A 21777-nucleotide genomic window follows, 5' to 3' on the forward strand; every position below is an offset into this window, starting at 1 on the left:
TTGTTTACTTAAGATGTCTTTGTATTTCTTTAGCCTCGCAAATCATTCTTTTTATGGCTTCATGCAGCTGACTTCGATTCTTGAATCGAAAATGTGTTCGTTCCTCCAAAACCGATGCTTCTCCTTTTTACACAATGTATGTTAAGCCACAGTTTCTAGTTTTTATAGGTCTGCACACTACAAAGGAAGATCACGTTTCACTGGTCTTAAGAACTGGTTCACTGTGTTGTTGCACTTAAATTTAGTTTTTTAATAGACGCTTTTCTTGAGATTCCGTCTGTATCTTTACATATTGTAGAAGTGCCGGTTATCTTTCTACTGGGCGACTACGCTGGAGGCGAAACATATTTACAAACTTATTCTGATGAAAGGCGTTTATCAATATTCTAATAGTTGTCATTGTCCGTATCAACACATTTTTACGAAATACATCTTTTTGAATAAATAGGGGTAGATCATAGATGCCACTTTAATAAACTTGAATTACTTATAATGTGCAAACTTATATTTCACAACAACGTATTTTTTGGTTAAAAATAACAATTTTAGGAGAACTGAATCTATGAAAATTTTGTATGAAATACTTTATTTAGTAATAAACTATATATAATGCAGCAGTAAAAAATTTTGTCTGTAGATTTTGTAGTTTTGACTGAAATGGATAGAGGGACACTTAAAAAGAATAATAGAAAGCAATTTTTTTTTATTTCTTATTGTCTGTCTTTCTGTCTGTATGTATGATCACGCTAATCTCTGAAATTACTGAACCGATTTAAGTAAAACTTACGCCAATTTCTTTGTTTCAACCCAGCTTAACATCTAAAGGTTTGTTGTTTCATCAAAATCGGTTCATTAAAAAAAGTTATAGTCATTCGAATGAACTCAAGGCAAGATTTCATTCTGTAAATATATAGTAATCCATATCTATATTTATACTTATAATAAATCTGTATTTTTTTGTAATTATATATAAGGAGGAGGTTCTCAATTAATTATTTTCGATTCGATTTCGATATAGGATTAATCGATTCGATTTGGGTATTTTTTGTAATATGCAATCATTACAGTTATTTTACAAAGAGTATTATAAATCCTTACCCAAATCAATAATTTAATATTTAAGGCTGTTTCTGAACGAGTAAATTAAATTATTCACTGAGATCAACACGTTTGACTGTCAGTCAATTCTGTTTAAATGAATAATCATGTAGTTCAAGCGGGCGAAGCCGCGGGTCGCTAGTTTGAAATATTTTATCCCGGTTCCGTTTGACTATAAGAATAGACAGTTTCAAAGTAAAATATTATATAATAGAAGGTCAATCTTAAAATCTATGTTTATTCTGACTGTTCATCTGTTAAATGATGATGTTAATCATATTAAGTATACATACAGAAAACTGATTAAAGATTTAAATACTTTATTTTGAAAGTTAAATAATAAATCCATGATATTGAGCCTTTGCTAAATCTGTTTTCTAAATACTAATACTCATTTAAATTATTATTTTAAAGCGACTAAGTTATCTAATTAAATAGATGTTTAGAAATAACGATTTACTATAAGGTATTAATTACATCATGTTTTCAAAATATACTTAATGAAGGGTGACAATTAAGTATACTTGCTCACTTAACTTCACGCTTTATCCCTAGCGGGGTAGTCGGTCTCTACACACCTCTTTCGTCGCTAAGCTATCTGAATTCTGATACAAATATAGTTTGTATGCATCTTCGATCAACTATATATTGTATATAATTGATCGAAGGTCTGCATGCATGTAAGTATGTTTGTATTGTAGCGGAACACCGGGTAATGAGAACGGTCGGGCAATGGGAGCTATGGTGATATCACGGAATGCAGGTATTTGGTTATTCGCGCAATCGTGAGCACACAGCTGTTTCCGTCAACCACCGATACACTTTGCCTGACGTGTTCGAGTCGTGCCTGAGCCTAAGAGTTCGTAGTTTTATACCTGTTGATGACTACAATAACGAAAGATGTCATTTAAATTATGATTTGTTATTTTTATATTTAAGAATAATTATAAAGGTTCATAGGTTCAAGGTTAAATAGGCTCTCACTCTCATTAGCCGCATTTTTCGGGTAATGGGAGTGACTGGCTTTTTTGTAAAATTGTAATTGTACCTTAATACATGTCTGTTATTGATTATAACCGTGACTATAATTTTGTTAAATAATCAAGGTATGAGTTCTTAATAAAAAAATACAAAAATTTTGACAAATGTGATTTTTATCAACATTTTCCCTTAGTCATCTCTCATCACCCCGTTCTCCCCTACCTACTACAATAATAGTGAAGAGGCCAGTCGTGGCGCAAGGGCACAACTGTGCAAACAACAGGTCATCACTTCAATTTTCGCTCAAGAAAATGAAATATTCAATATTTTCATTTTTCGCGCTAGTAATCAGGGAAATCACGCCACAGGCTCTAGCTCTGGCTACCCTGCTACAAGCGGGATTAAAATTAAGATTAAATGAAATATGTTGTTAGATATGTTAGTATAGGTGTGCTTATCAAAATTAGAAACCGATCAAACGATCTATCTCAATCTGCTATGATTGAACGTAAAGCTAAAAGAAGTATTAATTATAGAGGTTTTGGCTGCGCGGTGAATAAAAAATGCGTATAAAACAATTCATAAACGCTAGTATGACGTATATTTGACACCTCCACGCAGACAACAAAATGATCCGTTTAAAGGTTCTGTTCTTTTTTTCTATTGAGACTAAACTACTGAAGCTACTTACATAAAAATTTTACATTCGTAAATTTAAAATATATAGTAGAGGCTGTAATTTATTAAAAACTAGCGACCCTCTTGCGGCTTCGCCCGCTTTTACTACTGGATTATTCATATAATGTATGTTTGCAAAGCACTTCAGATAATGTGAAAATTAATTAAACCCTAATGCAACCCGCATTTTCGTAGTTTCAATAAGGATTTTCCAATTGTTTTACACAGCAAGGATTTTTTTTAGGTACCGTAATTTTAAATCTGTGCTACTAATCTTTTCAAGTACTTATTAAAACATATTTAAATTACTATTTTTAGATAGTTAAATGACTATTTTTAAACGGAAGAAATTATAAACAAAAACCTACCTAGTAATAACTACTACAAGAAAATATGAAACCAAATATATCGCGCTGAAATAATACATTTAACTCTAATTATCCAATACGTGCAAACGCATCTAAATCTTCGTTGCTATAGAGGCAGGCGGGTTTTTTTTTCGAGCTTGTGGTTAATGCTGAAGAGGGTCTTCTGTCCCTGATGAAAAGCAAGCACTACGTGGCTGCCTGTAAGGAAAATTAAATAAAATGCATCGGCCGGGAACAGAACCCGGACCGCCCGCGTGGCAGGCGAGCATTCTACCACTGAACCACCGATGCGTGTAAGGCAGGCGGGTGCGGCGGACGCATGGCCAGTGGCGAGCCGTTTCGCAGCAAGGATTTTTTAATATTGTAACAACTTCTAAAGTACTTATCAAGATGAAAAACAGTAAAAGACAGTTTTGATCTACATTAAATGGCCAAGGTAACTAATATACTTATTTATATGCTGAGAGTAAGGGATAAGTGAAACTTGACTCGATACAGCTGATGTGTGAACGGCGTAATGTGTTAACAATTAAATGCGTTTTTCTCTTAAACTATTCGCAATTTCGAAATAGTGTAAAAAGCAAATTTTATCTTCTTTTAACGTAGGAAATTAATAAAGTATTTTAAAGAATAAGGATTAATACCATTATCGAAAAATTTCCCTCACAATAAAAAATATATTGATATTACAATTTTTAGACAGAAATATGATTACTACACGTTATTCTTAAAAGATACGATTATGCCATCGCGGACTTTTTTGTAGATCTTATTAAGAGGAACAATACTCCAGTACATTTTTTCATGTAGTACTTACCATTAAAGCAGCGCATGCGCGAAAGTGTCTCAACGGGTAGGACTTTATACACATTTGTCGTATTTATGTTAATGTACATAAGAATGTACAAATAATAAACTATATATAAACCTTCTATGAAAAATACTCTACCTAATGGTGAAAACCGCATCAAAATCCGTTGGGTGGTTTAGAAGAAGAAGAGTTAGAAACAACAGACAGACACGAAAAGCGACTTTGTTTTATAAGATATAGGATAGGATAGGATACGAATTGTAATAATGTCATAAGAAAAATAGAGTGATTATTAAATGCACAGTGCGCAGAAGACATTATGAACTAAATGAAATTACCGTGACTGATGAACTGTTGCCGGATTGTTGACAAATAAGTAAGTAGTCGTAAGCTTTTAGATTTCTGTCATTTTTCTTTCAATAAAGAAGTTATATTGTTAAATCAAATTTTTCTAAACATGAAAGTATTCGTTTGTTTGTATGTTATTGTATTAGCATACTTATTTTCCAGTGAGTATTGTTATTTCCTGCCCATATCATTAAAAGCTGCCGTAACAATTTAAGAAAAGTGATCGACAACTATCTCCAAGACCGAAGGGTTGCCGTGAGATGCCGGCGCGGAATACGCAAAGAGAACCTCAAAAGGCTGTGTGTAGGGAATGATAGGTGACCCCGTAGGGATGTGGAATCTCCTACTTGGCCCCTTGCTTCAAGAATTGGTGCTTCGGCAGATTTATTGCCAAGCGTTCGCGGCCGATTTCGTCCTAATATTCGAGGGCGATACGGGTCTGGTGATGTCTTTGCGTGTCAACGCCGCTCTTTCGTATGTTTAGGGGATACAACAAATAAACTAAAGTTCGCGCGACATAAAACCTAGGCGACGATGGTGACGCGCAATCTAAAGTATGATGCCCCACGCCTGACCATGGGCGGGATCGACTTTGAATTCTCTAAAGAAATAAAGATCCTTGGGCTCGTAATTGATGACAAACTCACCTTTAATTTACACTTAAGCAAATTAACCTTAGGCCTTCAACCTGAGGTCCTCAAACTAATATATACGGCAGTTGTCGAACCAATGGTCTTGTACGCCGCGAGCGCATGGGCAAAAGAAACAGAAGTCCTTCCACCCATTAGTCGTGAAGATTAGAGACAACATAAAGCTTTGTCGCACCCAAAATAAGACCGTCTGCTTATTTTGGGTGAAAGCACACGCAGGGCTGGAAAAAAATGAGCACTCGGACGAGCTGGCCAAGTTGGCGTCTAAACTAAAGAAAAAACCAGACTGCGACGTATGTCCGATCTCAATCGCTAAGCGACTTCTTCGTCAGAAGTTAATTAACGAATGGAACCGAAGATACCAGTCTGGCAGCCGGAACCAAGTTGGTTTTTCCCGACGCAGGTAGCGCCTACAAGACCATTGGCAAGATAAAAATGGACAGTATTGACCGGCCACGGTGGATTCTCCCAGTACTTACATAGGTTTAAGTGCAAGGAGAACCCAACGTGTATCTGCGAGCCGGACACCACAGTAGTGAGAGACCCAAATAGGAAAAACAAATAAGAACCGACAACATGAATAGGTATACTGATACCCAGAAGGCATTTATTGAGTTCTGCAGATACGTTGGGAGTAAAGTAATTAACAGAAACAAATGAATAGTACAAACGAAGACTTAAAATAATATGAAAATTATAAAGATACTTTAACAAAACGGATGAAACCATGGACTACTTTAAAATTTAAAATTCTACACATTGATTAGAACAAAATATACTAAAGCATATCAAAATCTCTGATCACATCAGAGAGACGGAAGAATTAAAAAAAATATTTTAAAAAACCTACAACCAGTCTGCTTTACAGTCACAAAGCCCCAAAACAAAAAAAAAGTGATTTATTTTCTTTAAATCAAAAGATGAAGACAAAATATGAGACTATATTTTGAATACACAAAGTTAGATGTTATTTATATTAATGTATTCAGGGCACAGTGATAAAGCATCCGCTCAGTACTTTGACGACCCGTCGCGTCACTTCCAGTACCTCCAGATGGGCCTCGTGCACCGCGGCAGCTTCAACAACACCGACTGCTTACGGAACCTGCTCAACTGTTGGGAGATTATTAAGTGAGGAGCAATATTTATTTATTAGATGGAAAAATGACATACGAAACTATATTGTGGTATAACTAGAACTGAAACTAGAGGCCGTCGTGGCGCAGCGGCACAAAGGCTCTGTTAACCCTGTTACCGGCAACAATATCGAGTCCGCAATGTAGAGATACACAGAATGACTAGCGAGGCACTAGCGAGGATGTCACGGTGAGAATGAAGAAAAACGTGCACAGCTCAGCACGTCGCACGAATGAGTGATGAAAGAAAGGCAAAACAGATTTATGAAGGAAAAGTGAGTGGTGAGAGAGGTAGGGGGAGACCTCGGTTGACCTTCGAAAGCACCGTATCAAAGATACTGGAGGAAGGTCACGTAAAAAGCATGAGGACCACCCGTAGAGTATGTATCAGGAGGTTGATGACAGAGGACGAGACGAAAAGGTATGTAGAGGTAAGGTCGTAGTGTTACAGAGAGTCGTGGGCGGCGGGGATCATTTATCATTAGGAGACCCATGCGTTTGTTTGCCTTGTCTTTTCCAAAAATAAAGAGGATTCCACTGTGAGAATGAAGAAGAACCTGCCCAGTTGGTTTGGGGAGAAAGAATGATGAAAGAATAACAAAAAAGATTTATGAAGGAAAATGAGCGGTAGGACATGTAGGGAGAGACATTGGTTGACCTTTGAAAATACAGTGTCAACTATACATTATACATATAAAATGCATGAGGATCTCCCGCAAGGCATGTATGAAGAGATTGATGACAGTGGACGAAAGATAGAGGTGTGAAGAGACCGTAGTGTTTGGGGCTATGTTTCCTCTGACTACCCTGCTAGGGATACAGCGTGAACATTGATTACATTTACAGTAGCTTCATCGATCGTGACAAAAAAAATTACAACAAATAACACTAAAAAGGTTATAGAAACCTATTCACCATATGTATTACAGAACTCACACACATATTCAATTGGTTTCATTTTCAATTTTCAAAAGAACTTATACATTTACCACTGCGTCCTGTTTAGGCTAGATTGTTCTAGTTTCTAACACCGTTCGTCTCCAGGCCGGACCTCATCTGCTCCCACTGGGTGGTGTACGAGTCTGTGTGCGGCGTCATGCACACGGACTGCAGCGACAGGTCGGGGTTGACTTTCAGTACGTATATATCTATATATCTATTTTATTTCAGTTTCACGCCGTATCCTGTCTAACAAATAAAAATTACTTCATTCCTACGAATGAGTCGAACCCACAACCATTGTGTCTACAGGTATGCGCTCTCCTAATGCGCCAGGCTGGGTTATTAGTTTTACTTATATTATCATACTAGTGGTATCACGTATATCGCGATATTCATCCACGCACAGATACCAATGACGTAAACACTCACTACTACAAAAATACTAGATACTAAAGGTAAACAACTCTGAGAACTCGAGGCATGAGGCGGCCTGCGAATATATAGCAATATATCTCTATACTTACAATAAATCTGTATTTCTTCGTAATAAATCAGAATTTATAACCGACTTCCAAAACAAGGCGGAGGTTCTCAATTAATTATTTTCGATTCGATATTCAATTAATTATTTTGAATTCGGTTTCGATATTGGACTATTCGATTCGATTTTTGTAATATGCAATCATTACAGTTATTTTACAAAGAATATTATAAATTCTTACACAAATCAATAATTTAACATTTAAGGCTATTTCCCAACGAGTAAATTAAAATATTCATTAACATCAACACATTTGACTGTGAGTCAATTTTTTTTACGACATTATCGTAATTTGTATAAGGAATGTTAATACCTACTTGATATTTATAATAATATACATTATTAGATATTACAGTGTTGATATGTAAAGCTAATTATTTATTATCTGTTAGCGAACTCGTGTAAAAGAGGGTAGACAGGTGAAAAATACTATAAAAGAATTGTGTTAATCGGGCGTTATTTGATTTACCTGAGTATTTGATTTCAGCTTAATACCTCCACGCATTCCTACAAAAACAGGGTTTTAACAGACTGACGGACGAATAACAAAGTGATCCTACAGAGGTTCCGTCGTTTTTCCTCCCGAGTTACAGAACCCTAAAAATCATTCATAATTGGTTGAGTAGTCTCATATAGCATATATAGCAAAAAACATAACAATCGAATGAATAGCCTCCTCTTCTTTGAAGTCAGTTAAAAGTAACGTCAATAACAAACTCCTATCAAACGGGACAGGGAATTATCCGTTTCATTCGAACTAGACAAGTCAAGTCAAGTCAAGTCAATAGGACTTACCACTATCTGCAAGACTACTTGTCCATTGCTGCTCCATATATGTCCAGCAATTGTTATTGGGTCTACTGATATTTAGGAATTTGTAATTTTAGTGTAAAATGACCTCTTAAAGTTGTATAACGTAGGTAGGTACGACACCAAGTAAGAGATTTGACAATTTTAAAATCTATTTGTTTATACATATATTTACCTAAAGTATTTTTATTTCTCGCCGGCCAACAGCAAGCAGTGCTGTCCCTGAAGGAGTACCTAGGAATACCTATACTTCGATATTGTAAAGATATTCTCGCCTTCTTCGCAAAATGGTTAATTTAATTGTTTTAAAGTGCATTGACACATCTCTAGCGGAGAAGGAATCCCGGGCTGCGGCCTAAAAGGCTTCCTTGGCCCGCACCTATATAAGTCTATATCGATGATATTTTTATTCCAGGGGACATCGTTCCAATCTACGAAGGTTTTTGCAAGTACCGACGATACGACGCACGTTACGACACATGAGAGAGGGAGAGACACGGAGGCGAGCAGCTAGCTATCAGCTGCGAATATTTTAATTATTGTAATTATCGGTATTTAATAATCGGTTATTTTTAATAATGAATTATATTTTGTAGGTACAGTGTACACACAACACTAAGATGTTTTGATGCCATATTTCTTGCCGATTTTGTTTAATTTAGAAGGTACTTATTATAGCTCATATTTATTCGCATACTTGCCTACTCGTTAGATTTATATAATCCTGAATTTGACTTGTAAGGATCGTCGTAGTGTGGTGGTAACAAGTCAAAGCGCGACGCTAAGTTCCGCCAGACAACACAATGTCTCCTTTACCTATCTTGATATATGCTACATGTTATATGCGAGTTACAGCGTGAAACTGAATATCTTATTTTTTATGTGTCTTTATCAAGTAGGTATTAGCATGTAGGTATATTTTAATAACTAATAAAGCTTTCAGCTTTAACAAATATTTGTCAATGGTGGAATAAATGACACAAACAGATAATGTGAAATGCAATTTTTATTACTGAGAAGCATAAGTCTTCGCTTTAAAAATCACTGATAAGTTACATTAGCTTCGCTTTCACGCGCCGCATGGACATAGTCCTTTGCAAGATTTTAAAAATTGTTTATTTCGACTACTTTATCTCTTGGGTACTTGTCAATACTTAGTTATGATATAACATCGGCAAGTTGACATCTTACAATTACAATTAGGAAGTATGCGTGACGCATTTCACGTATACTTGCATCTCTATACACAAAGCTGTAGTAAAAAAAAAATAAAGTTCTTACACAATTATACAAAGTCAATGTTTAACATATTTAAACACATATTTACTGTAAGTGACGTTTAAAGGAAGCGCCTCCACCTACTGCGGGAGAAGCGGTGGGGGGAAGGGGGGGAGGAGGAAGGGGTGAGCTATCGCCGCACACTTATACATACATTTTTATAGAATATATTAATATTAATTATTTTAAAATAGCACATAAATACCATACAAGCTACGACGTCGCGGCGACGCGCACACATACACACATGGTAACGAACTAGGCTCTACCCCCGTACCCCGCCTATCTTCTCTCCCCCCCCCCCTCCCTTCATTCCACTCGTCCTCAGACCCCTCCCCCCTCCCATTTACATTGCAACCGATCTGGTGATAATAATATTAAAAACAACGTAGTAATTATTATTACAAATAAGCACACACTTCCATACGCGCAGTCGCACACGCACACACGCAAACATTCGCACGTGTAGGAACATCAGCTCGCATGTATGTGTCGCACCGCGTCCTAACGCGGAACCAACTTCAAAGGCAAGTGTTCCCTTTTATTTTTTCATAGACGGGGAAAAATGATGTACATCGTTATCGTTCGTAATAAGCGGTTCAAAATATCTGAAAGTCGGTCATCAACACCAAAGAGGGAAGTAATATAACTTGTCCAATCAATAATCGAAGACCGATGTTATCTTGTCTGCAACTTTGTACGTATTTATAAAAGATTATGTAACAGCACCCTTCCCGCTCCGGGTTAAACAATGTCACACTCCGTTATTTGCGAATGAACTCCAATCCCGAGACGCGCCAGTGAACATCAAGCTGCATTTAATATATTTGGCGCTCACACCTCATCCAGACAAACACACACACACACCCATATATCTCTTCTGTACATACAACAAGGCATCGATATATTATTATAATTATATTAATTTAGGTAAAGTTACTACGTAACTTGCTATACGCGCGCCTTAGAACCTTCTCGAACACTATACGGCACAAATAATAAGTTATACCTACATATGTGTAGAAAATTAAATAAAGAACAAGTTATAGTACAGCCTCGATTATCCGGCACGATCGCCTAGAAGAGGCGCGCGCGGCGCTTGAGCTCGTTGCGGCGCCACTGCGGCAGCCGGTAGAAGTCGGGGCGCGGCAGCTGCAGGATGGCCTCGAACTCGGCGTCGCAGAGGTGGCGCTCCAGGTTGAGGCGGTCGGCGTCGGGCGGCAGGCGGTAGTTGGTGATGAGCAGCAGATGGTAGGGGTACAGCTTGGCGGGCTCGTGCAGCAGGTGCGATGTGGCCATGTTGGGCAGCGAGCGCCGCACGCCGCCGCCGCGCGCTCCCACGCCCACTCCCACGCCGCCCCCGCGCACCGCTGCGCCGCCGTCTGTCGTCTGGAGGACATCGAGCGTTTTATAATTAGTCTACGAAGTGTGTCTCTGATTGCGCTGTCTGAGGGGGAGACTGATGACAGCTGACAGCTGACAGCTGACAGCTACGTGTGTAGCAGTGCTATAACAACGTAATAGAATACTCACCACAGCACTTCTATCCACGTCTGTGATGGAGCCGGCAGAAACTGAAACGTTACAACGTCACATGTTAATAATCGAACTGTAGGTGGGAACGACTAAACAAGCTTCATCAAACAAAACCAACGAACATACGAATCAGCATTCACTAACCAGTGAAGCGAAGCGGTCATGCCGTGAGGTACCTACAGATGTTGGGATGACTCACTACTGCAAACTACTTCCAGGGCACTATGTTATATAAATTCAAATTCAAATATTTGTATTCAAAATAAAAAGTTACAAGCTTTAGCAGGTAAAATAATTTACCACCAGTTCACAAAAGTTAATGCCTCAGCCCTGAGAAGAGCCGGCGCAAGAAACTCAGCGGGACTTATATTTTTTTTATTTTAAACAAATACATATTTAATTATTTGTGAATGATACCTTTGAAACAGACTGGAGCGAGCATTTCATTCCCAAGGCGTGTTATCATTTATAAAATCATTAATTTGGTAATAACCTTTAACACACAAACGACTTTTCACAATTTGTTTAAATTCTCTGACGTTTTCTGGCATCCTATTGTAAAAGCGTACACATTGTCCCATAAAAGAATTACGGATTTGATGCAATCGAGTCACAGGAGCACTAAGTTTAACCTGTAAGTATGGACGTCGGGTCTGACAGACCAGACAGTTCTACGAATTCTACAAATCGGCCACTTCTCGGTGACCTCCGCCACTGAGTCTCTCAGTACCTTTCGTATTAATGACAAAATGAATATAGATAGCAGTGGTTGTGTCTCTGGGTTCAAAACACGTGAGTATTTAACTTTCTAAACGTGGTCTGGGTCTGTCAGACTCGACGTCCATGTTTCCCATACATGAATGATTTCAAAACGCCATATATTTTTATAATATTACAAAATATACTTTAATATTTTAATTGTATTATTTGTATTCAAATGTTTTTATTATTATATACAGGGTGAGTCATATTGAACTTTCCGGTTTTGGAAGGACGTTGCACGAAGAAGGGAAGGAGTAGAAGGGTGGGGATGGTGTCATTAGACGCGCCATGACATGCAGTTTTAGTGTGAGCAATGGCTTGGTCGGGACAACATCGTGCGTTCGTAGTTGAAGAGTTTATTAAAAATGGCGGCTCCGTGATCACAACACAGCGTGCGTTCCGTTTACATTTTGCTATTGGTCGACGTGATCCCATTCCCACTGGACCAACAATCAGAAATTGGGTATCAAATTTTAGAGCAACATCATCAGCATTAAAAACAAGACCACAAGGCCGAATTAGGACGTCAACGTCAGCGGAAAACGTGGATAGAGTGCGGGCTTCAATTCAACAATCCCCTCGGCGTTCTGTTCGGAAACATGCCGCTTCACTAGGATTATCTTTCAGTAGTGTCCGCAGAATACTGCATAGAGACCTTAAATTTCACCCATACAAGATTCAGGTAGTGCAAGAATTAACAGTTAGAGACTTAGACACACGAACAAATTTATGCCGCGACATTTATGACGTTGGGTGGCCGCCGAGATCACCTGATTTAACCCCCTGCGATTTCTTTCTCTGGGGTTACCTGAAGGAAAAGGTGTACACGCATCGTCCCCGAACCATCGATGAACTGAAGGCTGCAATCACGGAAGAAATCAATGCTATTCCGCTGAATATGACTCGACGAGTAATGGACAACTTCCGGGAAAGGCTTCAGCAGTGTGTGGTCAATGGAGGTAGACATTTACAGGATATCATTTTTAAAACCAACTAAATTAAAACTGCATGTTATGTGCTTTCAAACAATAAAATAATTTTTACTGCATGTCGCTTTGTTTTTAATACACACCTTATTGAAATCGGAAAGTTCAATATGACTCACCCTGTATCATATATTATTTTGCATTGTTTGTTATATATTTTAGTAATATAAATATTATTTACCTAAAAAAGATTCAATTTTTTTAGTTTTTATGATAAAATGGAAAAAAATGATCGACCTAGCACGTCAGGGACAAAAATATCGGTACTTTATAATCAACATCAAACAAAAGAATTGGACGACGACATTTTATAAAGAAAATAGCACTTTATCAAATAAAAAGACGCGTTTCGTGTACTAAACTACTCTAAGAATTGAGAATGACTTTGACTCGCGTTTCGCGATCTGATCTATCATTTATTGAACATGAAGCTAAAAAAATAGTTTTGGGTTCTTGAAAAACATATATACTTTGCCCCCAAAAGATATATACAAACACAACACATACTTATGTTGACTGCAATCGTCCTGTTTGCCTACAATGTTGAAAGCCATTGTATATCGATGTTCAATTGTACCTTATCTTGAGGTGTTGTCCAAATTTTTATTTTATAACATAAGATGTAATTTCTTTATTTTTTTTATTTCCTAGACTTTATATTTTGTTAAAAAAATATTTATTTTATTATCTGTCTTTTTTTTATAGTATTATTTTCTTAAGAGTCATCCCATGTGGCCAAAGACTGAAATTGTGACTTCAAGTTACTTAAATCGTTGTGATGCGTAAAGTTTAATAAAAAGCGATTTTATTTATATTGATTTTGTTTGATTTGAGGCTATTCATGTAAACTAAAACATAAAATTGTCTTCTTCCTTTAAAAAACAGCCGGAATATGACCGATAAATACACTGGTCTGACAGACCCGACGTCCATATGTATGTTATAAAAAAATCACGTCCATAGTTAAAGGTTAAGCCTATTTCTAGTATTAATATTATGTACATCCCCAATTTTGGTAAAATCATTAATGTCTTTCTTAACATACATAACATTTTCAAAAATATATTGAAATACAACTGTCAACGTCTGGGTCTCTAGGGCCTAAGTTATAAGATTGTACTTATTTGTAATCACCTAACATAGTGCACTGGAACCACTGCAGAATACGTATGTATGTAATTGCCGCTTTAATACTAAATATACTTAAACTTAGCAACTGTAAACAAATATAAAACGCTCTAGCAATGGATTGGTGTGTGCGTGTGCGCGTGTGTGTGTGTGTGCACAGCGCGAGGCGGCGCTACTCACTGCACAGGTCCGTCCGCACTGCACATAAATGGACAACACGCGCGTTACACACAGGTATACTACTCGTATATTTTCAATTAGTTCAATAATGAAATATCTGACTGTAGCCACTTTTGCTGTCATATCAAATTATATGAATCACGCTGTATCCCGCATACAGCAGTGTAGGCAGAGGGCAGCTAGTGTTAAGACACTCCGTTCCCCGCTTTCAACTTTAAATGTTTTGATACTTCAATATACTCGTACACATTTAACTCAGTAAAGGAGGCGATTGGAAGATGATAGATGACAATCTAAAATGATACCGTATGCAGGATATTGGACATTTAAACATTTTCTTTTAAATACCATATTTTATACCTTTATTTATTAAATATTTAAGTTATTAATATAATAATAACTTCTTCTATCAACTGAGTTTGTCTGTCGCCCTGCCAGTCACCTCCTTGTATGGAATACTCCTTAGTAAAAGACAACACTGGCACCCAAAAAGGGATTAAGTAACTAAAGGAAGATGGAACAAAATTATTAGAATTTTAATATTATGTATACAGAATAAAAATAAATACTTGTAATGTAGGAATGTATACGGTACTCACTGTCTGACTTGCCGCTGCTGAAGTCGGTGCTGTGCGTCTTGTCGTAGATGCCGCTGAACGTGAAGTCGCCCTGAACAACGTATTATGTATAATAATGATTCACAAATATATCTTCTCCAAAAATAATTGTTGTTAATAAGTAAATCCATCGAAACGTAAAAAACAATAAAAAATAGTGTCGTGATTTTATTATTAAAGTCAATTGTTACAAAATCAGAATCAAATCAAATCAGCTTCACGCTGTATCCCGCACACAGCAGGTTAGGCAGAGGGTTCAAACACAACACAGTGTTAAACCACTTCGTTCCGCCGAATTCTGAAGGCGTGTTGAGTGACGGAACTCAACGCCGCTCTTTGCCTCGACACCAGAGCGAAGAAATGAAAATATAGATGGAAATAAATATTTTGTTTCCTCGAGTGAGGATCGAACCCACAACCGTCGCGTTCAAGTCACACCCTTGTGCCCCTGCGCCACGACGGCACTCATTTGCAGTTACATAGTCCCAAATTGGAGTTATTAGCCGCGAGACCAGACTCACCGCGGTGCTGGAGGAGAAGGTGTGAGAGCGCGCGGCGAGCCCGTAACCGGGCCGCGGCGCTGAGCGCAGCGACGACACCACTGCAACACCACACTTACTTACGCGACGGGCCTACCTGTACCTGTGTGGGGGGAGTGGGGGGTGTGGGGGCGTGACTCACGTTGTGGGCGCGCAGCGCGGCGGGCAGCGTGCTGGAGCGCGGCGGCGCTGCGACAACACGCACGTCATTCGCACCGACCGCTGCACTGCGGCACGCACACACCACGCACTTTCCATACTTTATTGCTTGTATTTTGTTTTATTTATTTTTAAAGGCAAATAAACAGTATAGTAAATTAATTGATTATAAAACACTGAAGTTATATAAAAAAAGTAATGAATTTCCATAAATTTATTAATAAGTATCTTATAAACAAAAATGAAGTATAAATATATTGGAAAATACGTCGTGGTGATCGGTCGGTGGAGAAATAATTCACCATTAGATATTTTATACCAACTCATACACATATGTAATAAAATACATTTTCTTTACATTTAAAGTATATTCTATTTAATGGTGTATATTTTTCTATACAAGTAAAAATATCTCATCATATATAGGCACATCACTATGAGATATAGATTATAATATAATCGTTTTGAACTCATGCGACCAACAGACAATGCTAAATGCTAATATTTACATACATATATATTTAATATTCTTACATTATGTAAATTTTAAAATAAATAATATTCCTTTAAATACACTCTTAAAAATATTTTATTAAAATTATATATTTAAAATTACATAAAACAACATATTTATAAAATGTACTGACCAACATACATAATGATACATAATTTAATATAAAGCGTCTTTTTAAAGCACAAGCGTTAGTTTAATTAGTAAGTGCAAGTAAGTTACAGCCGGGCGAGTTGGTAGAGGTACCAACTACATTTGTACAAACAAAGCAGCAAGTTCGTGTATATATGTATTCTTCCGAGAGGTGCTACGCGCCAAATCATACAATCCCACTATATTCATCCGTATGTTTTATAAATTATCTAAAAATATATTTCTCTTTTCTAAGTGTTTTTCTAATTGTCCTCCATGCAAATAAAATCATAACATTTACTAAATAACTAAAGCTACAGCATACTATATCGGCACGTTCAAGCAGAAGCACGTGAGTCTCACCTCGCCGCCGAGTCCGTACCACCCCCCAACCCCACCCACCCCACACAGTGTGCCCGCTGGTGCTACCTCGTTCATACTTAATTAAATGTTAACTTTAAAACTCTTAAAATCAAATCGATATTAACTGCAGAAGAGAAAAGGTTAAAAAGTAAACTATTGTAAATTATTGTAATTGTATAATAACTAACAAAATTACTTTCTATAAAAATGTATATGTCACCGTAAGATTATGAAAACGGTTAGTTTATAATCTTACTCATCAATTTATAAACAATCCGAAAATTGTGAACTCTTTAAACGCTTTTTTTATTATGAGATATACAGTATGTTGTGTTGAGAATAATAAATAATTAAGATTATATACTGTGACCCTGGTATAACACTTCCGCAGGTATACGGATGTTCAAGTGCAGGTTCAGTTAGGTCAGTTCTAACGTAATCTAACCTGCACTTAAAAATCACCTAATCTGTAGCTGCGGTGGCGTTAATACATAAATTATATTTTTTACTTTTTACATATATTGAGCCTACTCTAGTAGTTTTTGAATTCTAAGCCTAAACTAAAGCTTAGCCTAAATACATATGTATATGTACGTATGTGTGTATACTGTGACAGAAGTAATAATATATCTGAACGGAATTGATAGAACAGGTTCGTTAATTATTAATATGCAATGTTAATATTTGATACAATGAACTTTACAAAAGGTAAAAAGGTTAATTAACGAAACATTATACAGTGTTATGAATCCCCACCCCGTGTTATGAACAGTGACAGACAGGTTGTGGTGACGTACCATTGTAGGAGGGCAGGTGCGGCGCGTCGAGCGGAGGCGCGGGAGCGGGGCGCGCGTCCAGCGAGCGCGACGGCGACGCGCCCAGCGGCGACGAGTAGCGCAGCCGCGCGCCAGCCTCGCGCGCCGCGCTGGGCGTCCTGGCACATGGAAATGGACTAAGTCAAATTTACTGTTATAGTGAGTATAACACTTAAAAATTATCTTTTGTACTCCATAAGATTATAGCTCTCTCCATAGCTAACCAAGCGCAACTTTGTACTAGTAGACCAGTCGCAATATCAGTGTCTACGTCTCTGCTCCGTATGTCATTGCTGGTAGGACGCCATCGTTTAAGACTTACGTCTTTAGGTTTTGATCTTTGTGGTGTCGGATGAAAAGAATTAAAGAAGTTGCGTATATGCTTCTCAATCAAGTTGAAATCTTCTGCGATCCTCGAAGCTATTTCTACTTAACTGCACAAATTGAAGGTAAATACAATTGGTCCTGATATAACATGTACATTAAACATTATCTGGCGTTACGGCCGTTACGGCTACTCAACAGTTACTGGTCCTGCACTGTTTAAGCCATAATAACAATTTCGTCTGCAAATCGCCAGTGTTTTCTAGGGTACTTGCCACATAAGTTTATATTCTCTTCTTTCTACTCCTTATTCTCATTACTTATACCCTTATATCTCAATCCATGGTAATATAGACTGGAATGCTTAATGTTAATTTCGTTAATTTTTAAGAAAAATGGTTTTGATGAATGAACTGGTATAAACGAACACATGGATGATTGAAAACAGATATGTGGACAAAAAGTTATTCTACAAAGATTTAGTTTTTTTTGGTAAGAGATATTCAATTTTCTTTTTCGGGAACGAAAAAGTATACTTTCAATTTTGAACAACAAATCTTTTGTTTGTAATGATTGAAATGATATAATGAATATTTTTTTATAATAAAATTAGTTTTTATTTCATTAGAGACAATATAGGAAAACGTACCTGCTCGCGTTTCTAGGATCCAAGTTCTGCTTCTTCCATTGCTGCAGCTTCTCGCGCTCCTGGACCTCCTTAAGAAACACCTGGGCGATGCCGCTCTCGATCTTGGCCAGCTCCTGCGCCTCGCGGGTGAGCGCGGCGGTGGGGGCGGTGGCGCCGGGTACGGGCGAGTCCTCGTCGCTATCCACACCGCGGTACGAGTCGGACCAGCGGCGCCGGCGCTCCGGGTCCGAGTAGGGGTAGGGCGGCGCTGGGAAGTCATCGCGCTCGATAGTGGGCAGCGCGCCCGGCGCCGGCCGCCGCGCGCCCGGGAACTGCGCCAACTCGATGGGCTCCGTGTCCACGGGCGACGCGGCGCGGCGCGGCGTGTCGGCGCGCAGTGTGTCCACGAGCGCGCGCATGGCGGGCCGCGATGGAGGCCGAGAGGCGGCGCGCGAGGAGGCGCGCGAAGCGGCGGAGGCGGCCGAGGGCGGGCGGTGGAAGTGCGGCGAGGCGGGCGGGCGGTCGGCGGGTTGCAGCGGACGGCGCAGCGAGGCTGGCTCCGTGGCCAAGTAGCTGTAGGTGGTAATGCGGTGCGGCGACACGGTGTCGGAGCGCGAGCGGCCGCCGTCGCGCACCCCGTACTCGCGCAGCGCCAGCCCCGGCGACACGGCGCGGTAACCGTACTGCGCACACACGCCCATGTGTAGTACACCGCGCCTCGTGTAGCATTTGACGATCATTTATTTTTAACATGCTAACTGAGTGCGAGGGTATAATAAAACAACATTTATTAAACAGAAAATTCAACTAAACAAGTAAATGAAATATAAACTTACAAAATTTTAAAAATCATACTTTCCAATAGATATTTTAATGTATCGCAAAATAAAATATAAATCGATAAAAATCATATAAAAATCTAAGAAATATATGTTGAAAATTACGAGCATAAATAATAATTCACTAAGAAATGGCAAATAAAAATCACGGACCTTCCTGGTCAAGCTACTGTAGGGGCTGCAGTAGGAACCGTTGACGCTGGGGGTGCGCGAGCGCAGCGAGAACTGCACAACAGTAAGACATTGGACGGTCGCACACATCGCACCGCCCGCTGACTACGGCCGACGAAGGTCGACAATTGCCGATAGTATCCGACAAGTGTCGACGCGAGTCGACAATTGTCGCTAACAGCGGGTGACTACGAACTTTGGCGGTATAGATTAACAAAAACAAATTCAGACAATATCTAAACATGAAATAATTAAAAATATGCAATAGTTTTAAGTTATATTATACCGCCAAAAGATGAGCAAAACAGGCAATATAAAATTAACAATAAAAAAAAAAAAATTTACTACGCTATAACATTACTAGTGTCTGTGTCGATTACATAGATACCTACATGCAACACAAAAGAGGTCTTTTTCTTTTTTGTATCTTTTTCAAAGTATTTGTAAGTGACAAGCTATTTAATGAATATTATATATATATATATACAGGGTGAGTCATATTGAACTTTCCGGTTTTGGAAGGACGTTGCACGAAGAAGGGAAGGAGTAGAAGGGTGGGGATGGTGTCATTAGACGCGCCATGACATGCAGTTTTAGTGTGAGCAATGGCTTGGTCGGGACAACATCGTGCGTTCGTAGTTGAAGAGTTTATTAAAAATGGCGGCTCCGTGATCACAACACAGCGTGCGTTCCGTTTACATTTGGCTATTGGTCGACGTGATCCCATTCCCACTGGACCAACAATCAGAAATTGGGTATCAAATTTTAGAGCAACATCATCAGCATTAAAAACAAGACCACAAGGCCGAATTAGGACGTCAACGTCAGCGGAAAACGTGGATAGAGTGCGGGCTTCAATTCAACAATCCCCTCGGCGTTCTGTTCGGAAACATGCCGCTTCACTAGGATTATCTTTCAGTAGTGTCCGCAGAATACTGCATAGAGACCTTAAATTTCACCCATACAAGATTCAGGTAGTGCAAGAATTAACAGTTAGAGACTTAGACACACGAACAAATTTATGCCGCGACATTCAGCAGATCCCCCGCACTGCTGTTTTGATCTTCAGTGATGAGGCACATTTTCACCTCGCCGGAACTGTCAACAAACAGAATTTTCGATACTGGGCTGAGAATAACCCACGAAACCTACACGAACGACCACTTCACAGCCCTCGAGTGACTGTGTGGTGCGCTATTGCAGAGTTTGGTGTGTGGGGTCCCTATTTTTTTGAAGAAGATGGTCAAGTCGTCACAGTTACCTCTGCTCGGTATTGCGACATGCTTGAAACTTTTCTGAAACCGAAATTGGAGGAATTAACGCAGAATCATGACAACGATAACATCTGGTTCCAACAAGATGGTGCTACAGCCCATACATCCAGGCGTTCAATGGAAATCCTGCGACAAATGTTTCCCGGTCATCTCATTTCTTTGCGAGGTGACGTTGGGTGGCCGCCGAGATCACCTGATTTAACCCCCTGCGATTTCTTTCTCTGGGGTTACCTGAAGGAAAAGGTGTACACGCATCGTCCCCGAACCATCGATGAACTGAAGGCTGCAATCACGGAAGAAATCAGTGTGTGGTCAATGGAGGTAGACATTTACAGGATATCATTTTTAAAACCAACTAAATTAAAACTGCATGTTATGTGCTTTCAAACAATAAAATAATTTTTACTGCATGTCGCTTTGTTTTTAATACACACCTTATTGAAATCGGAAAGTTCAATATGACTCACCCTGTATATATATATACATATACACAGCAGATTTGTCATATTATAAGTAAACTAAAAGCGGTCGTGTTGAGGCGGCCATGGCGCTGAAGAAAAGCGTCTACCTGTAAACGCAACATTTGTGGGTACAATTGCCACTCAGGGGAAAAATTATTTTCATTTCGACGTTCTAATAAGAGGATAAAGCCCAGCATTAAGTTCCAAAACTCAACACAGTGTATCTATCTGTTCCGCTATACCTGCAGCTCGGAGGAGGCGTGCTCCAGGTCGTGGGGAGTGAGGGGCGCGTGGGGTGCAGGCCCGCAGCGAGGGTGCCAGATGGCGGCGCCCTGTAGGAACATCTCCTCGCCGTCGCCGAAGGGGTCCCCGCACTTGCTGCAGCGCGCGCACGTTGGGTGGAAGTGGTGGTTCTCACCCGCCTGAAACCACCGCATACAACACTCGCTCATCAAACCAATCTTAATCATTTTTTTATATATTATGATGTGCTTTTTCATAATAAAGATTTGACGCTGTATTCCACACATTGCTACTTTTAGGACACTTCGTTTCCATTAGGACACTTTTGAAAAATTATTGAACGTGTAAAAATTTCAGTAGTATCGGGACTCGATATCGCCCCTCCACGAAATAGTCCAAGCACCCTGACCACCAACCAACCAACACATCAATGTTTGTCTCTGCCCTCTCTGCCCCCTGTTGCGGGAC

At 39.0% G+C, this 21777-nt stretch overlaps 2 protein-coding genes across 11 annotated transcripts in view; one reads left to right on the forward strand and one right to left on the reverse strand.

The window, feature by feature from the left end:
- Positions 1 to 4210: 4210 nt before the first annotated feature.
- LOC146528197 (uncharacterized) lies at positions 4211 to 9900 on the forward strand. The gene is made up of 4 exons (XM_085203465.1): positions 4211 to 4445; positions 5924 to 6065; positions 7115 to 7206; positions 8779 to 9900. The coding sequence occupies exons 1-4, from the start codon at positions 4394 to 4396 to the stop codon at positions 8844 to 8846; spliced, it is 354 nt and encodes a 117-aa protein (XP_085059591.1). The 5' UTR covers positions 4211 to 4393; the 3' UTR covers positions 8847 to 9900.
- The window catches only part of Unc-115a (actin binding LIM protein Uncoordinated 115a), a 52834-nt gene continuing 40408 nt past the window's right edge, over positions 9352 to 21777 (reverse strand). For 3 of the 10 annotated variants that reach the window (XM_085203456.1, XM_085203461.1, XM_085203452.1), the window contains 8 exons: positions 21309 to 21488; positions 19314 to 19385; positions 18343 to 19004; positions 17352 to 17488; positions 15493 to 15578; positions 14833 to 14902; positions 11175 to 11215; positions 9352 to 11030 (listed from right to left, as the gene is read on the reverse strand). In XM_085203456.1, the coding sequence (XP_085059582.1) occupies positions 10719 to 11030; positions 11175 to 11215; positions 14833 to 14902; positions 15493 to 15578; positions 17352 to 17488; positions 18343 to 19004; positions 19314 to 19385; positions 21309 to 21488 (1560 nt within the window). In that variant the 3' untranslated portion in view covers positions 9352 to 10718. Of the gene's footprint in view, positions 11031 to 11174; positions 11216 to 13920; positions 14252 to 14832; positions 14903 to 15371; positions 15452 to 15492; positions 15579 to 17351; positions 17489 to 18342; positions 19005 to 19313; positions 19386 to 21308; positions 21489 to 21777 lie in introns of those variants that run through there. The other 7 variants (XM_085203453.1, XM_085203454.1, XM_085203455.1 and 4 more) reach the window with 7 other exon arrangements.

Source organism: Heliconius melpomene, chromosome 19 (assembly GCF_056956725.1).
Source record: "Heliconius melpomene rosina isolate 202511_hmr_F chromosome 19, ASM5695672v1, whole genome shotgun sequence".
NCBI classification, from domain to species: Eukaryota; Metazoa; Arthropoda; class Insecta; order Lepidoptera; family Nymphalidae; genus Heliconius; species Heliconius melpomene.

What these genes read in the sequence shown, in the direction of transcription:
- LOC146528197 (XM_085203465.1), top strand. Translation starts at nt 4,394, where the DNA reads ATGAAAGTATTCGTTTGTTTGTATGTTATTGTATTAGCATACTTATTT. An exon ending in ATTAGCATACTTATTTTCCA is followed by an intron (nt 4,446 to 5,923) that starts GTGAGTATTGTT and finishes TAATGTATTCAG; the next exon opens with GGCACAGTGATAAAGCATCC. An exon ending in AACTGTTGGGAGATTATTAA is followed by an intron (nt 6,066 to 7,114) that starts GTGAGGAGCAAT and finishes GTTCGTCTCCAG; the next exon opens with GCCGGACCTCATCTGCTCCC.